The following is a 24,987-nucleotide window of genomic DNA, read 5'->3' on the forward strand; positions in this document are numbered from 1 at the left end:
AAAATGCAAACAGCCGCGTAACGACACCCGCGGGAATCAGAAACGTTTGTTCGTCTTTTCTGCTTCTTTTCCTTCATTTTCACCTACTACGTGGTTGGGAAACGGGTGAGCTTAGCTTCGGAGCCATATTGATCAACTCTCCAGAATAATATTGGTGGTCTAGAAGCGTTACACGAGAAATTGGATGTCCTTGAACGACGTTTCGTTGCATTCCAGTTGTTGGTGGTTAAGGAGTCTATTCTAGGGTCTATATTGTGGAGGATGTTGCATGATGTTTATTGGCCTGCAAGAGATCGATGCCAACCAACATCCATCGATGAGGTTCTGTAATACCGAAAGACCTACATGATGTTGAGTACATTACAATGTTAGTGGACCGGAATATCAATAACCCACCACAAATTGAGGGCTTTGATGAACTCCGATTCACATTCCACAGAGCCGCGGCAGATTAGTTGGGCTTGAGACATGAAATTCCACGAACTTAGTCTTTCAGACCAGTCGAAGATCACTGGTCCGTCCGCCGTCCAATTGAAGTAGAAAATGGTTCCACAACGAACAAATCGAATTGTTTTCCTTGTCAGACTCGCCACTCGGCAGTCAGCGTAGTACCGCAGTGCCACCGTCCTGGACATCCCAAGACGACGTCGTGACGCTGGACATCATCAAGTGGCCCGCTGTCAGCGCAATACGACAACTTCTGGACGCATTACGTGGTGCCGTGGTTTTAACACCATCACCACCCGAGCGGGTTAATGGCTGATGAGACAACCAATAGGGGAGCGCGAAACAAAAATGCGGAAAAATTAACAAACAAATGAGCTAGCGGATGGCGTAGCGAAGAGAAATTTCACGCCACCATGTCAGAGGGGCGCGCTGGCTGGCATTAAACGCTTGAGACATCGAGTGGGTCCGTCAGCTCCATCAACCTGTGGACAACTTTTCGGCGTTCGGAGTTTCGGAGGACAAAGAGCTCAACAAGTTCGATTGACATGTTCAAGTACGGTCAGCCTTAAAGTCCTCTCCGCGATCAGGGTTGCGTGCCGAGCGATTCGTTCTGCGCCCGTAGCCGCAATTGCGCACGCGCAAGATGGGCCACACCATGTTAATGGGCCTCCCGCGAGCCGATTCCGACAGATCCTCCGGGAAGCCGCCCTAAAAACGCAACCCCGCCAGCATGATCTCCCATCTTTTCCTTGCCTTGAGTTATCGGCCGATTAGCGGTACCGCGGTGCCGGTGTGCGGGCCGGGCCAAAATTTTCAATCTTTAGCGCCATTTTCTTGGAACCAATTGTTCCGCGGGCTGCGAAAACAATCTCCGCGGCACTCTTTAACGGGACGCGCCGGTGGGTGGATCTGTTCCTGGGGAGTTTTCCTCAGGAATGTGCCGTTTTGGGGCCCCCGTTGATCGAAAGCCCATTCATCATGATCGTGGCTCGTTGTTGATCGATGTGGGGCCCAATAACCATCACCCTTTTAGAAAGCCGCCCTCCGAGAGCGGCACTTTCTTCGCTGGCATCATATAATGCTTGGGCGCGGCCGAAAAAGGGTAGTCATAAATCTGCGCAAGGGAAGCGGCCATTACTTAATTTCCTCGTGACGTGACGTAAATGGATCGAACCCATCGATCAGCCGGCGATCATCACCACATCCTCTATCGGCCGCGGCTCGCTTTGTTTTACGATGCCGTGGTCCGTGGTGTACTTTTTCCATCGGGGCGGCCCCAACAACGCTTGATCGCTTGATCATCGATGCCATAACAATAACAAAGCAATACAACGAAAAAAAAGCTGCTGAACCGGGTGCTTGAAAAACAAACTCGAAAATCAGAGCCACTCCTTCATCCGCCCAAGTGTGAAATCATAATTTTCCTCCGTTATAGTTATTCCGTCATTTTCGTTTGTTTTTCCCGGACGAGGCGCAGTGGCATTTGGGTCTCAGTGACGTGAGAGGCTTTTTTGGGGGCTTTTTTTGCTTTTCGGAGGGCCCTCTCCGACGGGTTGTTCGATTTGTTTCGTTTTGCTCCTTTCCCGACCGGTCCGCACAGGCCTTTCACTGGCCGCGACTCTCGCCCAGGGGTTTGCGTATCCATTCGTCGCCCGAATTCGCGTCACCATCTTCCGAATCTTCCACCGAACAGAGAGTGGGTTAAGCCAATAGTTGTGTTGCACAATGCTGTTGGCTTTCCTTTTTCGGGCTCCCCCACAACCCAGTTGGACTCGGTTTGCCGGATGCTAACGAAATGGTAAACGGAGCTAATGCTGCTCCACCCGGCGCTAGAGGCGTCCTCAACACGCACCCCCTGCGTGGCCCGCGGTTGCATCACACGGTTTCGGTTTCATTCCGATCCGCTCCGATCGATCGCGTTCGGCAAAAAAAGATGGCAACAAATCCGCGTGCCAATTAAGCCACCGCTGATACATCCGCCGACGTTGATTAAATTCAGCCGAATTATCGACCAGCCACAGGAAAAACGGAGCTCCACATATTTCTCTCTCTCTCCTGATGCTCCTCTTTTTGGCACAATCCAATCAACCATTGATCTTTCATTTCGCGTAAATATTGTGCATCGAGGCGCTTCAGGCTTCAACAATCAAGCGAATAAACATTGTGTAAGGCCACCGCGTAAACGGGTGGCCCAAAAATCGCGCAAAAAACAATAGACCCACGCCCGTGTTTGTTGCTTACTCGCACATCACATTCGCACATTGTTCTGTTCGGTGCAATGATGCCAAAATGATTCCGCAGTCGGTTGGGCAGTTTTAAAATAGCTCACCCATTTTTATTTTTCGCCAGGCCCGCAATCGATTCTGGATTCGGTGCCATTTGTAAACAGCCTTTAACCATGCAATACTCTACATTAAATCAGAAAACATAACGCATTTGCCTCGGCCGGAGAATGGGAAAACTTTGCTTGAAAGCATTCACCAGCAATCCTGCCTGATGATTCATGGGTAAATAAGCGTAGCGTTTAATGGACGGCGTCATAAAGACACGGCACAAGGACCAAGTGAGGGAAAAAAACACAACCCCAACACATTAGTGTGCAATGTGCAGCGAGGTGGAATGCGTCTCCCTGTGGAGGACCCTGCGTATGGCGTGTTCTCCCAAAAAGGTGACGCAAAACGGCCGGGGGCTCCTTCGAATGGCTATGTGTCACGCACCGGCCGACCCATACGGCGGCCTTTCCGGTGAGATCCGGGCGACGGAAATGGAACGTAATGGTGCCCGTCCTGTACCGAAGTGTGTGCCACCACCACCCGATTGTCGGGTGAGTTGAATTGTCCGAGGAAATCAATGTAAATGGTGTTCCCCGCATCCTGTCGGGCTGCCGGGCATCCTGCAAGGCTGTACGCCTCTCAAGTAGAGTGGCCTGCCCGGGTTGCTTTCTCTAGAGATATGGAACTTCCGGTGCACATCTGTGGGACGGGAGTAACACCAGAACGGTTCCAGCCCTTGTGCTCCGGGGTCCCGGACTTGGAGTCCATGTAATAAATATTATAATCCAACCAGTCGTTTCCGGCGTTCGGCATGGCGTTGGAAATTGTACAGAAAGCTTCAGGAGGCCGTAAATTTGCTAAACTGTTTCGATGATTTTCCGTTATTATGAAAGATTGATCCGGTCCCACAATTATCGTTGCATTTCAATTACATTACATCGTATAACAATAATGGCCACGGTGCGGCTTGGATCATGTTGCAACACTTTTTACAAGGTTTAGATTTTGAGGCGGACAATTTTGAAATCTACTACTAATTTTGAACACTCGTCATAAATTATAAGCGCAAGATGACTCACTTCCCAAAAATGGCATGCTGTAAGAAATTTTCTATTTAAATAATAAACACTTGTCGGATAATAACCCCCGACCGGATCCTGGATGCTGGCGCTATAGTCTGCACGTAGAACAATTGACAAACTCATCAGAAAATGGCGATGCAGCAAACAAATCTGATTGTTTATAGATTGCTGTCAATAACATCCGGGACATGTGTCAATTTTATTGCACTCTAATGAAGAATCCGCTACGTTCCGTATCATCCAGCAATGATTCCAGCATTTCAGCGCATATTCCCTCGAAAGTATTCTAGCCCACGGAATGATCCCCACAACTCTACACGATCACGAAGATCTGAAGGCAGCGCGCGTGAAAGTTGACAGCTCAGCTGAACAAATACAACGCACCACATGAGAACTGTTTACAAGCGGGCCCTCTTCGTCACCGTCGCCGCCGCCTTCGCCCGTAGCCATGGTTTCCGAGATTGAAAGTAAAAATAAACAGCGGAACCGACGAGACGACGCGTCACCCCGTGGGGAGCGTAAAAAGGCGGCCGCGGCCAGAAGACCGTCCGCGAGCGTTTTATTTGCAAACAAAATGCACTTGCCCTGACATGCGCGCTGGTGAGCTCAGGCCTGGCGAGCATTACGTGATCTGCGATCCCCGCTCTGCGATCGTGTCAAACGAACTTGACATTGACGCACTTGCGCCGTGCATTGTGTTTCGGGGGTTTTGTTCGCAGTTCCCGAAGAGCGAGATTTTTCCGGCAGATCTTTACCGCTTACGTTCTTGCCGTTGTTGACTCGTAGTGGCCTCCCGGAGAACGATTCAACGCAATGGGCAGTGGTCTCCACTTCCACGATCTACCGTTCGAGGTAAGCCAGTCCGGCCAGCGCTGTGTATGAGAGGTCGCTTCGATCGATGACAGTTCCTCGGTGTTGTTGTTGTTGTTGTGTCTCCGTAGCTGATGTGTGAAATTTTCGACTACTTGGCGCTGCGGGACATCAAGAATGCGGCCCTGGTGTGCCGCCACTGGTACGATATCATCTTCTCCGGGGTCTACATCCACCGCTTCCGGCTGCTGGTGAACCTCGACCAATCGTTGCCGGCGCTGAAACAGATGGCCGCGCTGCTCGAGCAGAGCGACCGGGAGTACTACAGCGTGGTGCTGCGGGCGAACCTGGGCAGCCCGCTGACGGACGCCCGGTTGCGGATCGTCAAGCTGATGATACGCCTGCTGGCGCACAGTGCCGACTCGCTGTACTTCAACATGGCCGACTTCCGAATCGAGTCGTGCGCGTCGGAACGGTTGCTGCGCGGCCGCCGGTTGCAGATCGTCGACACGCGCGCCAAGTACATTCCGCTCGGGATGGGCCTGAAGGAGTCGATGCTGGCCGCCATCTGTGAGCACGCCGTCAACCTGGTCGACCTGGTGATCGCCGAGATGAACATCAACAACCCGCGGGCACTGGAACCGCTGTCTTCGCTGCGCTCCCTCCGGTTGCTTCTGATCAGTGACTACTACCCGTACGTCAAACCACCGGCCCCGCCGATCAATCTGCCCGCCCTGGAGAACCTGTCGCTGATCAAGGTGACGGACGAGTCGTGCCACTACTTCCGGGTGGACCACCTGAAGCGCTTCTTCATCCACTCCACCGGTACGGACGCACCGCGGACGATGGAGTTCATCACGCAGAACATCACCGGCGTGTCCCGGCTGTGTCTCCACTTTACGGCCCGCTCGATCCAGGCGGAGGTGATTTTCGGGTGGCTGGACCGCTTCCCGAACCTGGCCGCCCTCGAGCTGGCCGGTGTTGCGCTCCCGGTCGATGTCCTGAAGCACCTGAGCCCGGCCAACGGTCTCCAGAAGCTGATCTTCGTGTCCTGCCACCTGGAATCGATGCTACTGGACGAGCTGAGCGCGAAGCTGGGTCGGCTGCGGTTGCTGTGCTTCGATGGGTGCTCCTTGTTCCACCGCCAGTCCGGGTTCCACCCGATCCACTACGATGACATCGAGGAGCTGCGGACGGCACTGCCCCAGTGTCGGGTCATGCTGGACTACGAGTGACGAGGGGCGCCACAATAAATACTCGAAACTACTCCACGGTTTGGTTTTCATCACACCATTTGTCAGCCGCAGCACCTCACCGGGCGTTATGTGGACACTCGCGTAACTCGTGGAGAGTCCGGGAAAAACGCGGTGTCCCACTTCAGGTTTGCAAATGGTGTCGGCGAGTCCGCACGGCACGCCGTCAGAGAGTTTTCACATCTTCCCAGCTCGTGGTTATGTAGCCGACGATAGCGCCAAAGTGGACCGCAGCACCAAAACAGCCCCGGTGGCCATTTCAACGGAAGACGACGATTTTGTGAGGTTGGCGGTGGTGTCGGTGGCTGGCACCGGAATGCTTGCACAACGCGTGGAACCGGGCGCTCCTTTATGGTTGCACTCGGGCCAGGGTTTTCCGAGAGCGGTTCCGAGCGCAAGGGAAGCCGGCGGGTGTTGCTTCCTGTTTTTTCCGCTTTTCCCACTGAATAGACATTGTGTGTCGCTTGGTCGCGCACATCGGAGAGCCAGTCTTCCTTTCCATCGGTATCTGTGTCCTTCTGCCCAATTTTCATCACCTCCACACGGGTGTTATCTTGCCCTCCCCGGGAGCGCGCGCGGAAGGCCAACACCGAGGGATCCAGCACCGGACCGGTGTCGGGTTTAGAGTTGTATCTCTTCTGTGTGCTAAAATCCGGGCCATTTTTCCCCCTTTCCAGCCGGTTAAAGGAAGCGCACGACAGAACCCGACTCAGTTTGATAGCTGCTTTTCTGCTCGCCGAAGACACCCGTAAGGTCCGTCGTCTGGGATTCCTTTCTTTGTTGCGCGGTTTGTGCAGCAAACGAGTCCGCAGGGCAGTGATTGCGCCGGGCGGGTGATGATGCGACTGAATGTATCAAATGGAGCTCGCCGGCGCTCGGGTCGGATTAAAATGCATCTTTCTTGTTGTGCAGCGAAGGATCACAGAGCACGGCACGGTTGGAGTGCCTCTTGTCAGGTTTGGCGCCTTTCGAAGCGGAACGAATCCCGAAAGGGTACTTCATCAGTCGGTTATTTTTAGTTAATGTACCCAGCGGCCCAGAATTGTGTGTCTCATTGGCTCATCTCTCCGAGACACGCGAAAGCGTTCGCCTCTGTTATGCACGAAACAGACACACCAAGGGTGAATCCATGGCGGAATATTGTAATGTCATTAAGTGGCGCAAATGGAACAGATGGAAATTTTCGCAAACGCAGATCTCTTCCGGTGTGCTGCGTGACGACGCTCAACCAGTAGCTCCTCGGCTACAGGAACAGCCAGCCAGCAGGATTGACGTAATTTCTGACCTCCCTCCCGACGAGAGAGATCCGGAAAAGGTTGAAAAAAGCGGCGTATCCTAAATGAGCTCGAGATTCGCAGTCGTCAGGATGAAGTTAACGATTTGCAGATTGCGAGCCACGCGGCTTTTCCTCGCGGAACGCTAACGGAAGCGCGCTCCAGGAACGCCGAGGAGGATATGGGTCATGACGTGAAGCACGAAGCGCCACCGCCGGGGGCTGGAAAAGAAAATTCAGCCTGGGATGGGTGGATCGCCGTCGGCGGGCGCTAACGGAACCGGAGGGCCCCGATGAACCCTTGAACTGGAGCGAAATGAGAAGGAGCACGAGCAGCGAGAAAAAAGAAAACCCGGTCAGCGAGTGAGACTGGCGGGTGATGAAGGGCAGAGAATCGGCAGAACCTTACCGTCGTGTTGAGGCCTGTTGATCCGGGGCTGGAGCCCTACTTACTGCGGGCCGGTAAAGGTACATCCAACTAATTCGTTTCGATGATGGAAAGAAATCGTTACCGAACAGATGAATGGTTACGTGCATGGAGCCCCCACCGGCCACCTTCCCCATCCTTTCTGTCCGTGGGCCGATGGCGCGCACTTTCCCGGGGCGGCCTTCCCAAGGCCTGGTCCGGGCCGCGGAACAGAACGGCACAGAACGCGGAACTTCATTCATCACCACCGTATATCATCGGTGAATCGGGCGTGATGATGGCGATGCTTACGTCGGTGCCGCACCGGGCCGCGTCTAACCGCCACCGGGGCACACGGAGTGCCCCTTGGCCGCCACCCGGTTCTACCAGGATCTCGGGTGGGAAAAGGTAACTTTTTTGTGGTTCATTGTACCGAGGTGGATCACCTTTAAAAAATTGTAGTATGGACTCAATATGGGATTGGTGAGGACTCAACTTCAATTCAAATGTTAGTGTTCAAAGGGGAGACTTATGAGATTCAATCCTGTTAATTCTACGCCATGTACAGCTTGTTCAGTTGAACGTGGCACTTTAGATTTATCAAACTGCCTTTTTCCTTGAATTATATTGAAATTGAAGCTGTGAGTGGCTTCAAACATTTCAACCTTCGGCTAACTGATTTTACTGAAAGTCCCCTGATTGGGCAAAGGTGACCACAGACACAAACTTCATCCTACGAAGACTGTTACTTTGTGGTTTAATTGCCTTGAGCTCTATGGAATTCTAATTGCTAAACATTCTTTTTGATTATTAAATACTGTAATTGGCAAAAAAAATTCACGGCTCGTTCTTCACAAACATTAAACCGGAACTACACGCAATAGAAGAAAGCAATGGAAGGAACCATTCGTTAGAGCTATGCAATGAGAGTGTTCCACCTTCGACCGGCTTCCTTCGACCGACCCAGAGCCGCAGTAATAAGAGAAAAAAACATTCAACATCATTCGCTTGTTCTGCAGAGTACATCGTTCATCGTCAGCCAAGCAACTCAACAGCAGGTTAAAGGAAGAGCGGACCTCCTCCGGTTGGGAGTTCTTTCCAAGGGTCCAATCGGGCCATAACCTTTTTTTTCAACCAAAACAAACTTCAGCTTACGGAACACGGGTTTACACCTTCTTCAATAATAAAATTTGCTTGCTCCAGCAGACTTTGGGACTGCTCTTTATGACCGCTCCACTCTTCGGTCCGGTCGCTCCGACGCTGGTCAGTCTCAGCCAGAGTCCCTCTCACTTCCCCGCCGACGGGACGGGTTGATTACAAATTTCGGTTTTGTACATAAATTTAACCCAGTTCACAGTGCGTCTCGCCATTTCGCCGGCCCCGGCGGCACTCGGCTCCGGGTACAATCCATGGCCCGGTCGGCAAATGGCCCGTTGGGGAGGGTTTGGATTTTAATTTTCATTTTCCCACCAAAAAGGCACCCGGCGGTGTTGTGTCTTGTGTTACGAACACGGGGTTGACATGTCCCCGGGTTAGGTTGTTTAGTGGCCAGTGTTTTTTCGGAGCCTTTTATTTTCCCCCCAGTCTGGCCGACTTGGAACCGAGGAGTGTCGGGCCGCTTTGCGGAGGCCACCTCGGGCCACCGCTTTCATTTGTCACCAGAAGCGCTGTCCTTTTCGGTGGGCCCCAGGTCCGTCCACGCGATGAGCCGATGGCCAATGGCATAACTGCTTTCGAGTCTTCGTGCTCTGCGCGCCCCCCCCTCGGGGGGTGGGTCGTAAATTACCACCCGAAGCCGCGTGGAAGCTTTATTTAGTGTCCTAGTCGACCCACCACCCAGTGGCCAGCTCGCGGGCTTACGCCGTTTCTTTTCGGGTCAAACGCTGTCCAATTTGCTGTCCACGCAAACGAAGCGCTTCGCCTTTTTCCTTTTTCTACGCCCAACGTCCACGCGAGGAGAGAGAAGAGTAATTACGAGGCTCGGTGGGTCGATTGAAAGGTCGGTTCAGTGTGGTTGGAAAATATCTTTTCGTTTTTCCTCGAAGGAGCACGTTTGAACTGTGGAAAATATAAAACACATCTGTTCGGAGCGGTGGCCACAGCGTTTATGGGCACCTTCGTCAAACATCAGACTGCACAACAACCTGGCAGCCTGGTTCTGGGAAGAGGTCACAGGTAAGGGTTTATCTACAACTCTTATACAGCGACTATTCAATTCGTGGAAAAATGTACATTTCTTGATAATATAAAATTTAGTCAATTTTAAATTGAAGCCTGACTTTAAGTCCCCCCCCATCATCGATATTTGTTTGCTTAAAATCTGTAAGAACATTGTAAGGAGATGCAAGGATATCGAAGATGTCTAATATCGAAGATGACTGGTCGCCCGATAAATAAAACAATATTCAATTGTTCCGTTATTTTGGTGCCAGATGAGTTAACAGAACATACAAAAACATGTTTAAAAGTCAACGAAAAAATTTGAAATACTAAAAATTGATCCTAAAAATCAGTGACTATTGGCTGGGAGCATTCTGTGTGTTGTATCTACGGTTCACTGTCTCATCTGTAACTTGTTTCAATATTTACACAATTTTTTTGTTAGCCCAAAATAAAATATCAAACACAGAACTAATTTTATTCCGATTAAATTACTCATCGGACAACTAAAGGTAAATTATGGCAGAGAGTATCCAAAAACAATTGCTTGTATTTCAGATAAAAATAATACATTGAAAAATGGTTCCAACCACGCACAGACTTATTATTTTTTCTTATTACAATCATGTTTCGAGAAAACGTTTCAGAACAGGTATTTTTGTTTATAAAATTTACTTTCAAACACACTTTCTTCACCGGGCAAAAATGGAGGTCAATTTGAGGTTTGACCAAGTTTATTTTAAATTTAAGAATGATCTTTGAAAGATGTTGGCGATTGAAATTCTGCCTTTCGCCACTTCTAGCGCAGCAATTAAAAAAGACGTAAATCAACATTCACCTCATGAATTAATGAGAATGAAGTGAGAACGATGTACGGTCGGAATAAAAAGTGGATGGTCATAAAAATGATGCTTTTTAATAAAAATCTCTTCACCCAGTTCTATCGGTTGCCCTTAATTAACATTGTAGCAATGGGTGGCGAAAGACATGACCCTACGCCAGGGAGTCATTGCGGTGAAAGAGTTTTGTGGGTCCAAACAGTCGCCCATTTGTTGTACATTCATAGATAGGAGTCTGTACCTCGGGCACTGCTCGTTTTCAGCCAACGATCTGCTTTGTCGATGACCGAGGTGATCTTTCTCAAAGCGGGCCCCTACATAAAGATTACAGTTAATTTAATTAACCGAAAGGGGTAATGTATACCGCACGCGAAACCAAAATCTCTCGTCAAACTTGTCTCACATTTTGATAGGTAGACCTGAGCCCCCCCATTGGGGCTCATAAAATCATCACCCGGACATACTGTGAACGCCCTCTGGCCGCCGCCACCGTAAAAGGGTCCCAAATTGCGGCGCTTAGTGCGTACCCGAGTGCGCTTCCCATCGCCACTTATCACTCCCCAGGGGGGGGAGAGTCGGCTGGCTGGTCCTAGAGTCCCCCCTAGACCCGGCCAGTGGACTGCGTTTACTTTCCTTTGCTAATTAGTCGCGGGAAAACTAAGACAAAGCCGAAAGGGACGTCGCCGCCCGAGAGGCGCTTAGAAGCGTGCGCGTTGCCCCCCCGCGTTCGCTGATTTAGGAGTTCCGAGAAGCTGAAAGATGCCGAAATATTTTGACAGGAGAAAGGAAAAGTGCGCCCTGAAGAAAGTGGCCGCCTCGCGCGACACTCACGACGTGCTCTCCACAGGAAAAATGGAAAGTAACGCGATTCTACTTGCGCTCGTCGTCACATTGGCGCGGCGCTTTTTTGCGCAATTATGTGGCGCTCTATCCGCGCTCTAATCTCTGCACCTCATTAGCGCCCATTTTGGGCATCGCCACACCGGCATTGGGTGCAGCATTTCATTAACCCAGTGCGCTGCGTTTGTGACAAATTCACTCTCGCTCCGCGGGCGCATATGTTGCCGTGCACAATGCAACGACGGAGAAATTGGCTTCCCAGCGCTGCACCTCATCCGGTGCAACATGATGCCGGGACCTCCGCGCTGGAATCCCGGGAGACCCTCCGACGATTCGGTGTGGAAAACAAAAGGACCCACACACACGCGGGCGCGCATACTAATCTCAGGAATGTGAGAATGGAAAGCCCCATAATGTGGGAGTGCTGTGTGTGTGGGGAGGGGAGAGGGTGGCCGACACAATGCACTGTGTAGCATATCTTGTAATTATGAACACCTGTCCGCCTCGTCGGGGGGCGGGCTAGTTCTCGCCCAAATGGCTTCGCCCGGCTTCTCCGGAATCAATCATCACGATCTGAACTTTCTCTCCGTAGTGCTTACAGGCTGAGGAGCAGCCGGGGGCTTCTCCGCCGCCGCCCCGGACGCTACTTATTTTAGCTCCACTTTTTTAGCCATTATTTATCGCAACAGCTGTTGGCGTGCTGCCCCACGCGTTCTGCCGCCGTTTTTATCGCCCACCATCGCACAGAGCATAACTCCGGGCACTTGAGTACCGAAATCGGGATTCTTTAATCGCGAGCATTGCTGGGGGTGCGCCGTTCTTGCCGTTCTTGGAGGTGTTGATTAATTAATGTATTTGCCAGTAAGTGGTACTTTCGGCGCGGACGAAACAAATTACGGCTTTAGAACATGTTTTTGTTTGGTGTTTTCGATGGTGGACCGTTGGGTAGCGTTCGCGTTCTGTACCGTTTCAGCAGCCAGTTTAGAATGTATCGTAAGCAATCCACTCACTGGCCGAACTGTACCTCGGATGAGTCATTCTCTGGCACAAAACTGAGGGCAGTGTTAGAGGCTAGTAGAGAACCTAACCCCGAACGAGTATTCGAGAACTGACACATTACCCTTTCCGAACGCGTGATTTGAAGTTAATTTAATTTAATGCAGCATAATAGTTCCCAACGATTAGGGTTCGATAGGGTGGCGCGAAATCGGACAGAAAGACCGTAAGATAGTAGATGTGATTCCGAGTTAGCACATCAGATACAAAACAGAACGAAAGAAGGGCAATTAATCATTGAGAAACGAAAAGAACCGTTCTTCACAATCATTACGCAATTCTAGGGTTAGAACGCGTCGAACCTTTCGCAAAACAAATCATTGCAGACACTGGAAGCAATTTAAACAACATCAAATCCACTGAGAAAGACGATGAAATTGGCGTAGTCCCATAACAAGCACCGTAAGTCGCATAAAAATCATCATCGCCATAAAGTTGATCGTCGGCAACAGTTTTAGACCGGTTTTGGGAAAATCACTCTAATTAGGTTATACCAAGAGGCGGTTGGCTTGGATCAGGTTCGTTAAAAAGGCATTAACCAACTCCAAGAATTGTCGTCTCTATTTTAAGCCAGGCCTTTTTTAAGCCTCTCTCCAGAGAAGGCGATAAAAACAAAAAGAAAAAAATAAGCCATAAAATGTGGGGATAGAATTTAACCCACATATACAACCGCCTTTTTCCAACTAACACTCCATTGGCTCCACGTAGACGGAAACAGTTCTTGGAATTTCTCTAACGAACCTGGTCCAACCCGGCCGGCTCTTGGTGTACAACCTGTATGTGAGAGTATTCTTACGAAAACCTATCAGAGCTCTTGTTCCTTCTGTTAACCAATTTGTGGACTAATCAGCAAACACGTGGATAGTGTTACCGGTTTACGGACACACTCACAGACCATGTATGTAGTATTCTAAATGGCGCGCAAATTAAGCCCCGACAGGGCCCCGTTTTTTCAATGAAACCTAGAACAAACTAAAGTCATTTATTCCGAATCCTTGAATTGGATTGTTTTTATTTGTTTACGCAGCACGAAGGGACACGGAACATGGCAGCACACGGAAAAGGTGCACACGGCGCGCTCATGTTGTATTCATGAGCTGAAATACATCCATTTTCTGAAAACCCAAACCCCCCCAAGAGAAATTTACGTCCCACAAAAAAGAGGAAAAAATGTGGAAGTTCCATCCATTCATAGACGTGTCCCTGTTGGTTTTTTTCTCGGTTCTGGTGCGCCCTTCCGAGCGGTAAACCAGCGGCAAGTAAGTACGCGCTGAGTTAAAGCGCACCATTTATCACGACTTCCGGATGACTTCCGCAACTTCAGCGACCCCCGGGGTGGGAAGTACCGGTGCGCGGTGGCCACTCCCAAACAAGAGCGCCCGATGCCCGAAATCGATCGAAAGTAAACTTCATGATTAGAGGTAATTGAATTCGAAAAGGTGGCCATTTTAATTTCGCGCCCAGCCTCCGTGGCGGCCGCCGGACCGGAGAAGGCGAATCGAAACTGCTCAGAATGCTGGGCCTTTGGAGGGAAGGGGTACAAGAACAAACAGAACAACGGTCAGCAGGAACCGTTAGGCTGGTCCGGGGGAGGCTGTGTTTCCGGCCACGGGCTTTGGCCGCGGGAGAAAGTAATTAGTTTCCCACCTGCTGATAGTGCGCCGGGTTTGGCCTGGCTTTAAGCCTTGGACCACCGCTATGCGCAAGCGAAAATTACGCCCCGAAAAAAAACGGCAACCGGACCGGCAACGGGGCACGTTTCGGGAGGAGAGCTGCTCCGCCGATAAGAGGGAACGTGCAAACGCCGTTGATATGATCGCACCATGTTTTCCGCCATGGGAGTTTTGTGGGAGTTTTGTTGGCGAAGCTGGGGAGTAATGATGATGTTTGGCGCTGCCACCGCGATAATGGTGGTCTCCTTGATGGAGGATGATTGTGTGCGTACGCTGGCTCGGTCGAAAGGAGTTGTGTGCCGGTTCGACGAACTGGCCGACGGAAACAATCGTAGCCAAGCGGAGGATCCTTACGAGGATAACCCCGGCCAGGCGCGGCCCAGCACGACGACACGTTTCGTATTTTATTTTGATTACATTTCGTGCCGGGAGCATTCCGACAAGGGGGGGAGGGGCCACTGTCCGTCCGTCCGCCCGCCGGACCCCTCCACGGGAACGTGAAAAAGGTGGTGCCGGCCGAAATTGAACCGACCGTGCGCTGCGTCACCGGAACCGCCCACCGGACGGCCCCGTAATCGCAATTGCCACATTTTTGGCGGGAAGCGCCCGAGGAAAATGGGAAAACGGGCGAAATGTACTTTTTCCCGGGTTTTTCAGAAGATGCCGTCGTGTGGTCGTCGCCGCGCAATTAATTACGCACAATTTATTGCGTCGTTTCTTGTCCCGTCTCCCGGTGACAACGGCTTCCGCCGGCCCCAAATGAGGCTCCGAAATCGGGTCACGTGTGTGGAGCTGGCCTGGAGCTGCCCTGGACCAGCGCGAGCAAATGAACCCCGAAGATAAAAACAACAGTTTAAGGAGAAAACATAACAGTACAGTGCGTCGCCGTCATCGGTTTGCGATTCCGGTCCGCACAAACGCGCGAATGCGCCCGGAGCAGGTCTTACGGAAACGGCCATGGCCACTGCAGCAGCAGCCGGGCGGGTGACGCGAACGAAAGGAAAAATGTGACACACTTACGAGTGGCGAGCGGCGGCGTTCTTCCTGCGGGAAGAACTGGTTTGGCACCGGCCCAGTCTCCCGCGGGTGAGCGTGTCCCCGTTTCGGGGCGATACTAACCTTGATTCGGCTTGGTTACGCCCGCCAGGAGTAGCAGCAGAAACACGCTGATCCTGCTGATGAAGCTCATTTTCGTCTTGAATTCCCGCCCGATGCTGGGACCCGCGCTGGCTGGCTGGAATGCTGGCCCGGCGGCCGAAGAAAGCGATGCAAATGGCGCACAAGGGCCTCTGGGCCGAACGCACTGACACGCACCACCACCACCAATACCAGAGTGCCAATAGTGCACCGCCGTCGTGCAGCCACCAACTCCCGATCACTTCATTTCACTTCCCGGTTCGCACCGAATAAGGGAACTTTCGGCTTTCGGCATCACTCGGCACGGCCGCAAACAACTCACTTTTCGCGTAATCACTGGCGCCTCGCCTCGCGCACACTCAGCAGCCAACTTCCGATCGCATTCTAACTTCGGGAACTTCACTTCAGGAATCCCGTAATCCAGACACTCACCACCAGACACACAGCACTCGAAGGGGCACCGCGGGGAAGAAACGCGAAAACTGCAGTCGATGAGGAGCGCGGCCCGCCGTGTGTCCGATCGGTCCGATCGACGATGCGCGAATGCTGCGGCCCGCGGTCACCACCTGTGCGGTTTGCGTTGCGTCAATGTGGCTTGCGAGCCTTCGAGAGAAAAGCACACGGGAGCGGGAATGGGGCGTGAAAGCAGCGAGCGCGAGAGAAAGCTTCCAGGTGAAATGTGGCCCCGCGCGCGCGAGAGAGAGAGAGAGGGCACGCGGTTGGGGAAAAGTGCGCACTTTTCTCAAACGAGCGCGTGCCCGAAAGCTTTCACGGGGCTCGGAGGCTTGGGCTTTTCCGGAAGACGGGCGCGGCTGGCTCAGGCGGAGAGTTTTGGGCTTGAGTGGAGAGTTTGGCGAGCTTTTCGGAAAACTTTTCCGCATGGGACTGGATGGGAAGTTGGAGTCCAATAAGCAGTTTCAATTCTCGCATTACCATTTCGCAGTTTAAATTAATGCACGTAAATTAATGGGTGGTCAATAATGTTTCAGACTTTACTTTAGTTTCTAACTACTAGCTCTAGGACTAGTTGTAGTCGCACTACTCGCAAGGTATAACACTGAGCAAAGCATCCTTGGATGGTTGCTAGGCATGATGTCGGAGATTGGGTGGTCACCGGTTATCTTCACCGTTTCAGAACCGTTTTGTAATCGGTTCATAACCGGTAAGGATTTGGATCAAGAAATGTTAATGCCAATGCCACAATACACGACCAAAAGGGTCCAGGTTCAACGGGCACTCAGGAATCAAACAAATGCTTGGATGATGGACGATACTTGTTGGTAAAGGCCTCCGAACATCGCTTACAAAAGTCCTCTAACTTTAGTTGATCACCTCAAAATAAAACAAAGTTCTGGGAAACTATGCAATTGTCAAGCTTTGGTTTTTAAAAACATGCCAAAGAGAACTTTGTTCGCAGTACTGATCATAATGAACTTAACATTTTTATCTAACTCATTCAGATGCCTTATGGAGTTTTGGGGAAAACCTGATGGTTTATTTTGAGAAATTAAATTATATTCAAATTTCCATTTCCACTACAAATTTCCAAAACGTCTATGTCTCTATGTCTATCATGTCTATGTCTATCAAAAATATAAAAAATTCTGAAGTGTTTGACGATTGTTTGGTATGGATTTTAAGTACATCGTGAGAAATGTTATTCATAGTTTATCACTTGTTTGAGTGTGTGACAAAAATATATAAAATTAGTTCTCAATGAACTAAGATGTAAAGTCTTGTGGTCCACTTTGGAGAACTTCGAACTTCGTGCTCTTCAACTAAATTCATCGGGCGCAAGTTTATGTCCAGAGAATTTCCAGACAATGCTCATAACACAGATCATGTTTTCAAGTATGGCAGTAATGGGAAGTACTTTTGCAATTCACAATGATCACAATAGTTGACAGTTATTATTATTAGTCGATCAATTAACGGCCAGAAATTCATGGTTATAGTAATCAGTGTGATTAGTTGAATGCTATAAACAACTGCTGTTTTGAACGCGGCAAGCACTTCAGTCTTCAAAAGCGACGATGAGCGACTTGAGGGTTCAGCAAACGCTTTCAACTCTTTCCAGACAACGGAGTTCACACGATAGATGAGCATAGTTTCGGCCGATTAAACTGTTTTGGTTAGGATAATTTGTTCGGTAAATTCTATAAACTTTTCATTAATTGTATTTACTACGAGCGAGAGCTATTTGTCTCCGCACTCCGTCTGTGGGCGTGGAGAAACTCTCCTGCCGCACCGGCGGGGGGTTTATCCAGGAGTTTTATCATTGTCAACCGACACTCGTTTATCAGTGCCAACTTCATCCTCGCCTATAGTTCCCCGCCTAGGTAGCCCTCAGGCTCAGAATAACTATAATTACTTTTCATTGCCGCGATGCTGTTGCTTTAGTTTTCTCGCCCCTTTTTCTTTTCTTTTCCGATGGTCCGCACTACGTCGTCGCTCTCGAAGTGTAGAAATGAATCGACACTTTGAGGGACCGCGTCGCTCAGAGTAGTCGGAAAGTTTTCGCCACCGCCAATGTTCTGTCAGCGAAAGCTAAGACACTGGATAAAACCGAAAGCTGGATCGGCAATCGGAACGGAGCAGTGGGGCTCTGCCATCGTTGCTGTGGTATTTATATTTAATGGACTTTTTAGGTTCGTGCATACGGCGGCCAACAGGGTTCGTCTCTAGTCTAGCACAAAATAATTGCATTGTCGTTAGAATGCAAATAAGGTTGGTCTAAGTTGCGTCCTTGCGCACCGGGAGTATCCTTTCAACCCGTTTTGTGTGTGCCAGGGGGGCCGGGCATGTTGAGTAGGACTAACTATACCTCGAGTGTGTGTGTTGGGAAGAGAAATTTTTCCACTTCAGCTACGACCCATAAGCGGTCGGCTGAAAGGTGGCTTAGAAGTTGATAAACGCTCCCCTTACCATCCAGGGCCAGGGCCTGGAGCCATGGCCATCCCGCGGCACACCATCTCCCCCGGGGCCGGGCGATAAGAAAGTATTTGAGAAACTTTAAAATTTAATTAGCATACATGTGCTCGCTGTTCCCGCGGCCGACGCAGTGGGAAGCGCACGCGTGCAAGCGAAACCAAAATTCATTAAAGTTATCGCGACCTTTACCTTGCTGCGTACGGGAGGCTGCGTCTCCGGCACGGTACGTCACTATGCTGCGGCTGGAGACGAAACCAATTACAGGCGCACCCCGGTAACGAAGAGTTATGGTACAACTGCTTCAGATTAGGGTGCCCAACTTCGTCGGCAGTGTCCTTACCCATGCGGCCCACGGCACGACGGGAAGACAAGTGGTCCAACCAATGGACAGAATCTCAGGCAACAATGGAGTGCATATGGATGGGATATAAATATTGACAAATCTCGATAAAAAAACATGTTGTATCCTACATTGAAACATATCTAGCGCTCGCTTTTTGAACTATCAATTTTTGAGGTTTAAAACGTCCAACTTGATTCTGGAAATTGTAAACACTTAGAGGTCGACGAAATGGAACGCTTTACGCTTGCAGAATGCTGGGAAATATAAAAACCTTCCATCCAAAGTGGTGAGTCTTTAATTCAAACTGTACAATATTCAAACTCCAAATGAGAAATGTTGGCTGATTGGTTCTTTGGCAAAATTGAAGCTGAGAACTTGTACGACATTTGGTTGCAACAGGATGGCGCTACGTGCCATACACCGATAGCCACAACCGATATTCTGCTTCCCAACTTCGCACAGCGAATAAATAGCAGAAATGGTGTTGTGAATTGGCCTCCAAGAAGTTGCGATTTGACACCGTTGGACTATTATCTTTGGCGATTGATGAAAGACAAAATCAGCGAACAAATCAGCAACTATTGACGACCTCAAGACCGAAGTTCAAATTGCCATTGCCGATATAAGACTAGATACAATCGAAGATGTGCTCATAAATGGGATGTAGGATAAATAGGAATGGGCTACTGCCAAGCCAATCGTACTGGACTCTTAACCGAAATTGTTTTTCATAAAAAAATTTAATGAATCAACCTTTCAAATAAATGTTCAAGCATCCAACAACATTACGCCGTTTTTTATAACCAAATGAAAAAATGAACGTCGTTTCCGTCTCTAAAAGCGAAAACTTGGCGTTAAGGAATATATTGAATGTTTGGTTTTTAGATGCTCATTACAACTAACTTCTAGCTTGACAGCACACATCTTTACCTTTGAATTATGCTATGCTTGCAATATATGAACTATTAAAAATGGAGACCGAATCTCCATTAACTTGCTAAGGCCCTTGATTCCAATTAACTGTACTGTACTAATTCAATAGACCATAAAACTCTTCGTTGATTAATTATTATAGACATTGACGGTGATTGAATGACGGAGAGTAACCCAGGCCCACAAAGGGTTATTGAATGAAGCCGGTTGGTTAGTAATTCTCCGGTAACGTCACTCAATTTTGACCACCATTCAGTGTGTGCCACTGTGCCTTCCATGGCGGAGCCATTCACGCGAACGCCAAGTCGCGTGGCGTAGGACGAAACGATGAATTATGGTGATTTTTATCCGAACAATACGCAGATCGAGTGACACGCTGAAAGAGAGAAAGGGAGAGCCCGAAGGAAACGCGAAGAACAAAGAGAGAGGATACGGTACCAACTTCGTGAACAAGTTCCACCGTTTCGCTAATACGCTGCGCCCGGGCTGACTGCGGAGCGTTTAGACGGGTTGGTGAGCATAAAAATGCGTATAAACAACGCCATTCCGCACTTCCGCTTCCCGGGCGGCCTACACGAAAGACCGGCAGGCCCAGCATAAGTACGGTGACGGAGGAGAAGGATGCTAGGCCAGAAAATTCGGTGGAACGCCGTTGTTTACCAGCATCTTGAGGAGTTCCTCGTACCGCTTCTGTCGGGCGCGCGTGCCTTTGCGGAAGCTGCGGTTGTCATTTCGCAAACCACACTCACCCAAACACACACATTCTTGCGTAGGCACAGGCTATAGTCTCTCCGTGTGGTCCCTCCGAAAAACCGGCCCGAAAAGTGCCAGCGGGTGGGCTGGCGAATGAATTATGATGTGGCCAGAGTAAAGTCGTCGTGCTGGCGGATCGACTCTATCCCGCACACAGCACTGTGGACTGTCGTGGCCTCGGTCGGTCGGCTTCATGAAGTCGACTCATGCTCGACTCCTCCCGGCCTGAAGTCACCCTCGGCCACGGGGTTGATTGCGATAGACGGGATAAAAATGTCAGCACCGCCATTGAATAGAGTCTAATTATGCGGGCAGAGGCTGTTTATGATGTTTGGATGTTCTGTTCCGTACCCGCTGCTCTGGTGTGGCCGGCACTGACCGCACGAATAAATGTCGTAATTGAGAGGCTTGTTGGCCGACCGCGCTCTGGACCGCGGTTAGACCCCTCGAAGCGGGGTCGGTACTCTGGTTACTTCGCTGGCCAGATCTCCCGTGTGCATATGGTTTCGAGAATTTGGAGATAGCATCTCGCAGTGTGGCCACGGAGCGGAGATACTCCTTTTAAACACCCGTAAGGCAGGCTGCGTAGCGTTAAAATGCCACGCCGAGCCGATGTCACCGGTCTCGTTAATTTAGGTTCCGCTTCGCGTCCGACAATTGAGAGGGAAGTGGCCACTTACGATGGCGGTGCAAGTGCTACAGAGTCGCGAAGAGAGGGCCTCTCGAGGGTCCCCGGAGATCTCTTCCACGATGGAACGATCGTGTGACTGATCAAAACAGACCGCAGCTCGTCGTCGTCGGCTGTCGGGGGAGGTTCTGGATTTTGCTGGGAGTTGGCTGGAAGGGTGATACGTGTGCTTGAGAACCTACACTGACACACCGAGCGGGCAGGGATTTGTCCGAATGTTGTTGGAATCCGAATGTACGCGGCGCGGGAACGCGCCGCTGGTTGCCCAGCGCTTCAGCCTTTCTGATGCTTATCGGATTGAACAATTTCCTTTTTAAATTACTCTTAATAGACGTGCCGCTCTCGGTTGAAATATGATTTTTGAGGGCGGATTTTGCTTTATGATGTGTGGGGCGCTCGAGCACACGTTACGGCTATCGTTGTGGACCCGTATGAGCTAATGTTACGGGTTTGTTAAATATGCTTTATTCTGGAAATTTTTTAAAGAAATGTATTTTCAAAAATTTAAAAAAAGCCTAGGGCTGGGAGTACTCTTTTACTGCCATTTATCTTGTTATGGAACTTATAATGCTAATATATGCTTTTCGTTTCAAAACTTTCTGTCAAAAAAATGTCGTGGAAGGTGGAAGGAGCATCGTTCTGCTATTTGTTTTATTTATACTTCTTCTATTTACTTAAGTAGATTTACCTATCACTACTTTATAAAATGAATTTAAAATGGTGCATAAGCAGGGCAATGTTAACTAACAATTTAATTCTTTTGCGTTCATCTCACTTATTAATTGTTCAAAGGCAGTAATAACAAAACTAAAGTTAGATTATTACTACATCAACCCATCAATGGTCCAACATCACCCGCTGATGATAAGAGAAAGTGATTCGAATGCTCTTCTCAATCGAGCAAAAAAGGCGTCAAACCATCAATATTCTGGTGAAAGATACAAGGCCACTAATTTCGCTTTGTCACTGACCCCGTTCGTTCTTTGGCGCCCTTTGACCTCTACGAGCCTTAGGGTCGATCCATTTTGGACCACAAAAATTGCAAACTTCACCACCGATAATGCGCTGGCCAATGCGGTGAAACGGTTGTCCTCCTGTCCTGTCACTATCGATCGGCGGGACCATAAAAGCGCGTATCAGCGCGAACCAAAATGGCGCCGACGATGACCGCGAGCGGAGGCTTCGATGACTGATCAGCATCATTAAACTCACACCAAAACCCTTGCTCCTGATTGGCATCTATTGAAAAGCCGGGCCGCTACCCCGACCCGCTCGACGCGTTTTTGCGTAAGCCTTGAACTTTATCACCACCCGTCACCATCACCTTTGGCGACATCTCAAGTGTTCCCGGCGTAATCCCTCGCACCGTGTGGCGTCGTCATCCCGGATGGTGTTCAAAATTTTCATTCGCCCAGCCGATGATGGGCGTAGATCCTGGCGTGATTGCGGAAATTGCAGTGAAACAAGAACGCCACTTTTCGGTCGGTCCGTGCCGGTTTCTGGTTGTTTTTTTGAGTCAGACGCCCCGACGGAAGGAGAGCTGAATTAAATTATCATTTCTTTCCGACGGTAATGAGTAAACCTTGAGCCATTAACGAATTTCAGCCAATTCCCCAACAGTTTCTTACACTGAGCCTGCGCACGTGTGCGACTGAAGAACCTGATTTCTGTTTCAAATAGCCGAGTCGAAAATACTGCCAAATTTTTTGGCGGAATTTTGGGCCAGGTTCATTTGCTCTTGAGTTAGTAATTTGCAATTTCATAAACGAAGAAAGGACATTTTAATAAAATTATAGTTCTGCAAAATAAACGCCAGTCTCAAAGTATCAGCCAGTAAATGCGAAATTGTGTAATTAGCTAATTTTGAAACATAATTGAAGAATGTTAAAATGTTAAGAAGAGAATGAGAATGTTAAATATTCATGTTCATTCACATTCCAATAACTTCAATAGGAAAGAAAGTATGCATTAAGAATGGCAAAGGTCATCCCTGGATAATTGTATTGATTTTTGGGTAAATCAATTGCCAATATTTTTGTTACTTTTTAATTGCTTATAATAATACTTATGTATTATGTAATAATTAAGATAATTGAGTGCTGAATTAACTATAAGAGGTAAACAGGTAAAATTTGACAGCCATTTGTGGATTATTTGCCGGATGAAATGGAGTAGATTAATTAAATGAATTTATATTCTCCCAACAGTGGATAAGCTTGCTGCAGCCTCAAGCTTATTTCGCTGAGTGTGTTTGGAGTATTGGGAAGTTTCGGAATCTCTTCTTCGGAACCACTCATTTCGGGACCCCGTGCCAGATGTTGGTCCTTCCGGCCAGTGTCAGGCCGCCTCGTTTGGCCCATGCCGGCTGTTCAAACACACATCCCGACACCGATTCCGATGCCGAATGCCGCTGATCCGCACCATCCCTAATTGAAGCAGAACGCTGGCCGGGCTGGGTTGGGTTCTGGGCGCGTCACGTATGATGCGCGGTTGACAGAGTCGAGCTTATTTTGTGGCGAGCGCCAAACAGCAGCATCGCCTGTCGTCAGCCGAAGATGCCCATGATGGATGCATAATTTAAAGCAAACAATTGCGACTGCGGTCCACTTCGGCGCGGAGTTTCTGTGTGGCCGACAGTTTCACAGTAGGTAAACAGAAGATGTCAGGGCGGCTGGTTCGGATCGGTAATCAAAAACAATTGGTTTCTTTTAGTGCCGAGCACCGGGCAAAGAAGCCACCCGAGAGAGCGCTAAATGAGTCGTACGATGGCAGAGCAAGATGATGACGCCGCACGTTCGGAATCGGTTCCGTTCCGAAACATTAAAACTTGGCGCACTGGCGTCCCGACCGGTCGTGGGGGGCCCGGCGTCCCGGCTGGGCCGATCGCGTCCGTCCTGCTGGAGTGGCCGCCTCGGCCGAAATCATGCGCCTCGGTGGGATGCGCCAACCGTTACGATAATTTCGACGCCACCGCTCGCTTCCCGGAGGCTCATCTCGATAATTCTCGACAACTTAATAAACGGAAATGGAGTAATGGTGTCTGGCGATGGCGAGAAGTTGAACTCCTGAAGTTGAACCGACGTAGAGTGAAAGAGTCAATCTGGCAACACTGCCACCGGGAGCAGCACCCGTGAATTCATTCGGCCGCTCGGCGTGAACCCTTTCGCGACGGAGTGAGCGCCAATGCCGCATGAACACGCCACGGACGAAAAGAGATAATTCAAACGATTGACTTTAATGTTTATATTTTTCCCGCTGCCTTTTTCGTTTGCGTTCGCCAACGGCAGCACGCTGCGTACGCGGGGTGTTACGCCGAGATGTGATTTCGAGCCGGCGAATGAATCGGGAGGAGCGATGGCAGCATAAAATGCAAATTGAAAGCCAAGACGCGAAAGAAACGCGCGCACGACCCGGACGGAAAGGGCCAAGGGCCCCTCGGGGCGCCCGCTGCATGGCGAATTGCACCGGAGCTGTCGGGCCGGGCCCTCGAGAAGGGAACCAGCGGGCAGGCCTGAAAAATTATCAAATTACATGCATCTTTGCACACCGCGTTCACCTTTTTGGGTTGCGCGCGCAGCGCGACGATCGATTCTCGATCCGATCGCCGCGGTCCTAGCTCTGCGTGTGTCTGATGAAATTAAAATATTACCTTCTTGGGCCCCGGAGGCACCGTGCGCCGCTCGGTAGTGGCCAGAATGGCATGCGGGGCCCGAACCCGAACGATCGGAGAAACAAATAAAGCAGAAATGGGTTTCGGGCCGCCAGACACGACGACGAGGAGCTCCCGGGCTTCCCCCTACTTTGGCTTGTAATTTAACCAAAAACAGAAAAAAAGAATGCCGAAAAGAGCATAAGAAGAGGGGTGCCGGCCTACAAGGACAACGATGGCCGGATGCCGGCTGATCGCTCTGATGGCTTATCAATTAGGATGATTGCAGATGAGGCCAGACAGGCGAATGCCCCAGACCCCGGGTGGAAATGAGAATTGATTTTCGGCAACCAAAACGCGCGTTCCTTGGGCGGACTTTTAAATGCAAATTACTCTGTTACCAGCCGAATGAAAGCCGCCGCCACCGGGATGAATGGGCGC

The 24,987-nt window shown here is 49.9% G+C and overlaps 2 protein-coding genes across 2 annotated transcripts in view; one reads left to right on the forward strand and one right to left on the reverse strand.

Moving 5' to 3' along the window:
* Positions 1-15,301, reverse strand: part of LOC131211342 (cadherin-89D) — a 32,625-nt gene extending 17,324 nt beyond the window's left edge. Inside the window, exon 1 of the mRNA XM_058204770.1 lies at positions 15,232-15,301. Coding sequence (XP_058060753.1) covers positions 15,232-15,301 — 70 coding nt within the window. The remainder of the gene's footprint in view (positions 1-15,231) is intronic.
* Positions 4,498-5,847, forward strand: LOC131211343 (uncharacterized). Its single transcript, XM_058204771.1, has 2 exons — positions 4,498-4,654; positions 4,744-5,847. Exons 1-2 carry the CDS (start codon positions 4,616-4,618, stop codon positions 5,845-5,847), a joined length of 1,143 nt encoding a protein of 380 aa, XP_058060754.1. The 5' UTR covers positions 4,498-4,615.
* Positions 15,302-24,987: the final 9,686 nt, after the last annotated feature.

This window comes from Anopheles bellator, chromosome 2, assembly GCF_943735745.2.
Source record: "Anopheles bellator chromosome 2, idAnoBellAS_SP24_06.2, whole genome shotgun sequence".
NCBI lineage: Eukaryota > Metazoa > Arthropoda > Insecta > Diptera > Culicidae > Anopheles > Anopheles bellator.